Source organism: Puma concolor, chromosome D1 (genome assembly GCF_028749965.1).
Source record: "Puma concolor isolate L17-30 chromosome D1, mPumCon1.1.hap2, whole genome shotgun sequence".
Taxonomy (NCBI): Eukaryota; Metazoa; Chordata; class Mammalia; order Carnivora; family Felidae; genus Puma; species Puma concolor.
Window position 1 is genome coordinate 14,714,490 of NC_141676.1, and position 8,029 is coordinate 14,722,518.

The following is an 8,029-nucleotide window of genomic DNA, read 5'->3' on the forward strand; positions in this document are numbered from 1 at the left end:
TCTCTCCCTCTCTCTCTGCCCCTCCCCTGCTCAGGTGCTCCCTCTCTCTCTCTCTCTGTCTTTCAAAATAAATAAATAAACATTTAAAAGAATAAAATAAAAATTACTGAACCAACAAGAAAATTTTAAAAGTAAGGTTGGTTTTCTTATAATCCTGAAAGAGAAAGAAATAGGAAAAACAGAACAGTAGCTACATTATGCTACAAAGAACTCTTAAGTAATATAAAAATTTCATGGAGTAATTTCTATACTTATTTTCTCTTATAAACCCCTCAAAACTACAGGGAAAATTAGAAAAATAACTTCCTCTTTAGTTCTATCATGAATTACTTGATTAGTGGATTAATGGTCATTTCTAGTCCTGTATTGTTATTCCTTTAAGCCTCTAGCAAACTGTGTACTTGCCAGTTGTTTCTTTTTTTTTTTTTTAATTTTTTAAAATGTTTATTCATATTTGAGAGACAGAGCACAAGGGGACGGGCAGAGAAAGAGGGAGACCCAGAATCCGAAGCAGACTCCAAGCTCTCAGCTGTCAGCACAGAGCCAGAGGCGGGGCTCAAACTCACAAGCCGTGAGATGATGACCTAACCTAAGCTGAAGTAGAACACTTGACTGACTGAGCCACCCAAGCGACCCCAGTTTTTTTTAGTTAGTATCTATTTAACATTGATTATATGCCCAGCATTGTATAAATCACTCACATGCTCTCCACTGTTTTTGTGACCTCATTAGAAACCATCTGTTCAAGTAAATTCTCCAGTTTACATCCTAAAATTGTTCACTTAACATTGATGGAATTAACACTTAACGCTATTTACATTAATACGTATACTTTGACTTAGTACTTGAATAAATACTTAACACTATTAGATATCCCCCTTTTATTCTTAGGGAGCATAATTTCCTGTCTTCTCACAAAAGGATGTAAACTACACAAAAACTCGGACTTTGTTTAATTCACCATGCTATCCAAAGTTCTTGGACGAGTATTGGCACTAGATATTTAAAAGGATTTTGTTAAATGAATGAGTGATTTCAGTGGATCTCCCAATGGCTAAGGTCTTAAAATATGCATTAGGCCATTTTAATTGAATATTAGATTTCCATTGTCTCATCAATTATTTGCTTCATTACTTTTGTCCTCTCAGATACCTTTCTGGAGCATCGGATCATGGAAAATAGGAATAATGTTACTGAATTTATTCTCCTGGGACTTTCTAAGAGTAAGAGAGTCCAGATCCTCTGCTTTTTATTTTTCTTACTCTGTTACCTCGCTATCTGGTTGGGGAATCTGATTATTATGGCTTCTATCACCTACAGTCAGCTAATTAACCAGCCCATGTACTTCTTCCTTAATTACCTTGCCCTCTCAGACCTCCTCTACACCTCCACTGTGACACCCAAACTAATGACTGACTTACTGACAGGGAAGAAGGTCATTTCCTATCATAACTGCATGACACAGCTGTTTACCACACACTTCTTTGGGGGGGTCGAGGTCTGCATCATCACAGGAATGGCCTACGACCGCTATGTGGCCATCTGCAAACCACTCCATTATGCCATCCTCATGAGTAGACAACGATGTAACTCAATTCTCGGAGCATCATGTGCAGGTGGGTTTCTGCATTCCATTGGCCTGTTTCTCCTTGCAATTTTTCTGCCATTCTGTGGCCCCAATGAAATAGATCACTATTTCTGCGATGTATATCCTTTGTTGAAACTGGCCTGCACTGATACACACAAAATTGGTTTCTTAGTCATTGCCAATTCCGGCCTGATGGGACTGGGGATCTTCGTGGTTTTGATGGCCTCCTACTTCATGATATTATGCAATGTGAGAGCATATTCTGCAGAGAACCGCCACAAGGCCCTTTCCACCTGCAGCTCCCACATCACGGTGGTGATCCTGTTTTTTGCACCCGTCATCTTTGTTTACATTCGACCTGCCACAACTTTACCGGAAGATAAAGTGTTCACACTCTTCTACACAATTATTGTCCCCATGCTCAATCCTCTTATCTACACACTTAGAAACACAGAGATGAAAAATGCCATAAGGAAAGTTTGGTGCGGTGCAAGGTTTTGGAAAGGGAAGTCAATGATTTGAAGGCTCGTCATCTTTAAATGTAAATGGGTATCTTCTCATCACACACCCCCTTTCTCTGATTCTTTGCCGATGGAAAAATCAGTCACAACATGCAAAAGGCAAGCCTTAAACAACAAAACGCCATCAGTGGATTACTCTTTCATATTCCTTTCCGGGTGTGCTTCCCTTGTTTTCTTGCTTCGCTAAATTTTAAGTTCCATGAAAGTAAGGGCATATCGTATTTATTTTACTGCTAATTTCCTAGTAGCCAGCAAAGTCTATATCACATATAGGAGTTCAATAAATATTTATTGAATGAATTTATAAATATCTTGTCACATAGCTCTGCTTCTCATCCCTTATAGGAACCACCTTCATGGCTTAATGACCTACTTAGACATTAGATACTTCTGATATGTACCTTCTCTGCTTATTTTTCTACTTCTAAATATTCTGGCTTCATCCAGACCAGACAGGATTCTACCCTGGATCCAATCATCCAGACAAGATCCTCCAAAATGTGTATGGGTAGCAAAGATTAGTATGGCTGAATTCATGCTATTTTAACTGGTTTGACATAAAATATATATAATCAAGGAGTAACCACAACTACTTGTACTGCAGGAAGAAAATATAAATCTCTCCAAACGAAGGACCTTTTCAAAGTAAAAGATTTTCACATACTATCTAAATTCAAGTTTAAAATAATCCTAAAATAATATTTCATATAAAATATAGAGCAGGTTTACTGATGGGATAGATGGGGATGCTGAGAGGAAAAAGAGAGAGAAAGATGATGGATAAATGATAAATAGATGATAGAGTGAGTCAGCAAGTACAAGGGAATGGAATGTTTAAGCAGTTCTCGGATGAAAGTTAATGGAAAGAAGTGCATCTTTGGAGAAGGTGGATTCACTCACCCAACTATGTGGTGTTTTGTTTTGTTTTGTTTTGTTTTGTTTTTTTTAAACAAGGCATTCCTCAGTTGTATCTAGTCTGAAAATCTTATCTGACTCCGTCTTCTACTTTTTCTCTTTTCTTTTCTTTTCTCTTCCTTGTCTTTTCCTTTCCTTTCCTTTTCTTTTTTTTTTTCTTTTTAAGTAGGCTTCAAACCCAGTGTGGAACCCAACACAGGGCTTAAATTCACGACCCTGAGATCAAGACCTGAGCTGAGGCCAAGAGTCCCATGCTTAACTGACTGAGCCACCCAGGCACCCCTTCTACCTTTTCTTTTATACATGACACCATCAAGAGTGAACTCTTGGGCACCTGGGTGGTTGCATCGGTTAAGCATCTGACTTTGGTGCAGGTCACGATGTCAGCTCAGATTACCATCTCATGGTCATGAGTTCCAGCCCTGCATGAGGCTTGCTGCTGTCAACGCAGAACCTGCTACGGATCCTGGATCCTCTGTCCCCCTTTCTGACCCTCCCCCCACTCACACTCTCTCTCAAAAATAAATAAACATAAAAAAAAAGACCAAAAAAAAGTGAAATCTTGATCTGGCTAGTGTGAAAATTTCCCTCTTGCTGGCAAGCCTGATAAACTTTGACTGTTGACATCAATTTATACGAGAATTTATTTTTATTTTTCTTTTTTTAAAAATTTTATAATATGTATTTCTTTTTGAGACAGAGAGAGAGAGAGAGAGAGAGGAGACACAGAATCTGAAATAGGCTCAGAGAGAGAGAAAGAGAGAGAAGGAGACACAGAATCTGAAACAGGTTCCAGGCTCTGAGCTGTCAGCATAGAGCTTGATGCAGGGCTGGAGCTCATGAACCGTGAGATCATGACCAGAGCCAAAGTCGGACTCTTAACTGACTGAGCCACCCAGGCACCCCAAAAGTCTTTTCTTTACCAAACTATGTAATTGCCTCTTTAGGTTCCAGTTTGATGCTTAGAAAACTTTTAACCTCTAAATTTCAGTTTACTTATCTGTAAAATAAAGCCAATAATTAGATAATTAATTCAAAATTAAAGTTTTAGAGCTTTTTTTAAAAAAAAAAGTTTATTTATTTACTGAGAGAGAGAGACAGAGAGAGAGAACTGAGGAGGGCAGAGAGAGAGAGAGAGAATCCCCATCAGGCTCCACGCTGCCAGCGTGGAGCCTGATGTGGGGCTCAAACTCATGAACTGTGAGTTACAGACCTGAGCCAAAATCTAGTCTGATGCTTCACTGACCGAGCCACCAAGGAGCCTCAGTTTTAGAGCTTTTTAAGAAAAAGATCCTCAAAAATAACTTGTGTTGACTGAAATCATGCTTTATTATAATGTTACTTACACATGTATGGGCATAAGTCACAAAAATCATTATGCTTAAAATTCTAAAATAAAAATTTCAAAGTATAAAATTAAATATTTATGTTAAATTGTTTTAATTTGAATGTTCCACAGAAATTAATTTACAGATGCTAGGGGATAATAACAACAATAAAAATTATTTTGAGCAGTTTCTTTTCTAAGAACAATACTCATATCCTTCCATTTTTATAATTACCTTATGAGGCAGTTACTATTATCTCCATTTTACAGAAGAAGAAAAAGAGGAGGAAAGACTAGTTGTCTTTCCAGGGTCTCTCATGTAGGAAGATATTATTCATTCACATGCTTAATTACCCGCTGTTGCTAACGTCATATTTTCTTTTTTATTTTGAGTGTTATAAGACACCACTTGAATCATAATTGTCATCTCTGTTATTATTTTACTTTGTAATACTAGTTACATATAATCAAAAGTAATTTTCATTAGACAATAAATTTAAGAGTGTAAACCAAAATCAAGTGTTAAAAATAAAGCATTCGTTAATAGTTGTCTTACTACTCCAAGAGTTACCTTTAATGAACTCGTATAAACTGATATGTGTCATGATGTAGGCTGCATAAGAATTTCACTAAAGACCCAGTTAGTTTATCAATTGCTCTAGTAACAATTCTCTTAAAATTTTTTTTTAATTTTTATTTTTTTATTTTTTAAGTTTATTTATTTTGGGGACAGAGAGAGACAGAGCATGAATGGGGGAGGGTCAGAGAGAGAAGGAGACACAGAATCTGAAACAGGCTCCAGGCTCCGAGCTGTCAGCACAGAGCCCGACGCGGGGCTCGAACTCACGGACCACGAGATCATGACCTGAGCCGAAGTCGGCCACTCAACCGACTGAGCCACCCAGGCGCCCCAAAATTTTAATACCTTTACAAACATGCCCTTTCTGAAGACAGCTCTCCAGTCATTTTTTTTCAGAGAATTAGAGTTTATTTTTTATTTTAAATTTACTTATTTAAATTCAAGTGGGTCAACAACCAATCATATCTTTCCATTTGAACTCCCTAAAATTTTTCATTGTACACTGTGCTGTGACTTTTTTTTTTTTGCTGCTCTATTTATGTATTTGTTTATATATATATTCAGTCTCTGTTCATTTCCCCCCTAAACTGTGCAATATAATGTTTGTTCCACTTTCATGATGTCCAATGTGTCTGACTTCATTAAATAATTAAGACAAAAACAGTTATTTACTTCAATTATTTGAAGAACTTTTCAATTCTGCAGACATCAATGGATATCCAGAGCTATAGATGCTCTATAGAAATTGGAAATTTATGGTTTTTGTTCTGATGGCAATGGAAAAAATAAATTTAAGCATATTCTTAAATTAAATAAATTAAGCATGTTGAAACAAGTAGTTTCAATGCCAGAATTTATATTGGTTTTTACAGTCACATTGGCCCCAAGTAATATTAAGTGGAGATTCTACAGTGTAACTGCCACTAGCCTTTCTGTCTAAGGCATCCATACTTCTCAGACATTTAAAAGTAGCCAAACATCCTACTCTCCTGGTGCAATCTCATTTTATGTCTGCTGTGTCAGCACAAGTATCAGTAGACCCCCATTTTACACTCAAATGAGGCTCAGTTTGGAGAATGAGTTATATAGCTACCTTATTTATTACCAATACCACTTTTTTATTACAATATAAAGAGGATTTTTATAGCAAATATTTGTAATTATTAAAATGCTGTGATTTTTACATGATATAATTAAGTCATTTTAGAAAAACTCTTCAGGTTTTTATACAACCATTATTCCTTACATAAATAATGTTTTTATTCCTTAGACCCTATTTAAATAGTATTTGCTTTTTAAATTGTTGCAATGAATATGGAAACTAAAGAGCTAAGTGGAAAACATGATTCTAAGTTTCTGATGCTCCTTTTTGATGAGAACACAGGGAGGACCGTTTATGTCTGGGATGATTAATAGGATTGCGGTTTATGTACATCTGAAGATTTCATTCATGAATCCAAAGTATAGGGAGATTAGAAAAAGGGACTTTCAGTTAGCAACTTATGGACAGAATCCAAAGGAAAAATATATCAACGAAAAGTGTAACGGAACTTCAGCAAAGAAATGAGGACTCAGATTACAAGGGAAAAATAAAAATAAGAAACAATAAAGAAAAAAGAAAGTATTTCAAGGTAAATTATTATATTAATGCAGTCACCCCAATGTCTATGCTTATATTTCCTAGAGCAAAATTCATGGTTTAATGAACTTAGAGAGAATATCACTGACACCAATGTCTATGCTTATTTTTCTTAGAGCGGAGTTCATGGTTTTTCAAGACAATGAATGTCACGTAAGTAAGATATGTAATGAGGAGGGAAAATGCCTTTCAGATGATTTGCCTTCCAATAAAACATAGTTTCTGGCACCACACTTTTCTCAAGGCAGTCTTCATCTCCACATTTCTGAATGTGTAAATGAGAGGGTTAAACATGGGGGCAATGATGGTGTAGAAGAGAGCAAACACTTTGTCTTCCGGGAAAGTTGTGGTTGGTCTAATGTAAATGAAGAGAACAGGCACAAAGAACAGAACAACAACTGTGATGTGGGAACTACAGGTGGAAAGTGCTTTGGTGCGGCTTTCTGCAGGGTAAGCCCTGATGGTGTATAATATCAACAAGTAAGACAGCACCAAGACCACAAAGGTCACCAAGCCCATCATGCCTGAGTTGGCAACCACTAGGATCCCAACTCGGTAGGTGTCTGTGCAGGCCAGTTTCAGCAAAGGATACACATCACAGAAGTAGTGATCTATTTCATTGGGGCCACAGAAAGGTAAATTGATGGTAAGGAGACACTGGAAAAAAGAATGCAGAAATGCCCCGGTACAGCTAGCAGTGACTATGGTATAACACCTCTGCCTGTTCATGATGATGGTATAGTGCAGGGGCTTGCAGATGGCCACGTAGCGGTCATAGGCCATCGCTGTGAGGATAAAGATTTCAATCCCCCCAAAGAAATGCATGGCAAAAAGCTGTGCCATACAGCTGGTATAAGAAATCATGTTACTTTCTGCCAGCAAGTCGGTGACTAGCTTGGGTGTCACTGTTGAGGTATAACACAGATCTGAGAGTGCAAGGTTATTAAGGAAGAAATACATGGGTTGGTCAATTAGCGGGCTGCATGTGATAGAAATCATTATGAGCAAGTTTCCCATCCAAATAGCTATGTAACAAAATAAGAATAGTAGAAAGCACAAGTTTTTAATTTTCTTGTTCTGGGAAAGTCCCAACAGAACAAATTCAGTGACGTTGTTCATATTTTCCACGGTCTAATGCAGTTAAGTCTCAACAGGTTTTCCTGAAAAAAAGAAAAATGACAAGTCCTCATGGGAAATATTGACTGAGCATGGTGTGGATTCGAATGAGTGTTGTAAAAATAAATTCATTTATCTCATCAGCTTCCTGTAGTACATTTTAAAGTACTTCTAAGCTTTTATGAATAGGCTTAACATATAATTTAACAGATCAGGTTACTTTGTAGAGTGAAAAGGAATAATACTAATGGTCATACTCGCTCATGTCATAAACAAAGATGCACAGACATCTTATGTAGAAGATGGAAAAGGTGAGCTTAGAGGGGATGCATTTCTTTTCCTG

General features: G+C 37.1%; 2 protein-coding genes across 2 annotated transcripts; one reads left to right on the plus strand and one right to left on the minus strand.

Moving 5' to 3' along the window:
• The first annotated feature begins 1,123 nt into the window (after positions 1-1,123).
• LOC112865251 (olfactory receptor 4P4-like) lies at positions 1,124-2,110 on the plus strand. Its single transcript, XM_025928289.2, has one exon. The coding sequence runs from the start codon at positions 1,172-1,174 to the stop codon at positions 2,108-2,110; it is 939 nt and encodes a 312-aa protein (XP_025784074.2). The 5' UTR covers positions 1,124-1,171.
• Positions 2,111-6,704: 4,594 nt separating this feature from the next.
• LOC112865256 (olfactory receptor 4P4-like) lies at positions 6,705-7,692 on the minus strand. Its single transcript, XM_025928294.2, has one exon. The coding sequence runs from the start codon at positions 7,687-7,689 to the stop codon at positions 6,760-6,762; it is 930 nt and encodes a 309-aa protein (XP_025784079.1). The 5' UTR covers positions 7,690-7,692; the 3' UTR covers positions 6,705-6,759.
• Positions 7,693-8,029: the final 337 nt, after the last annotated feature.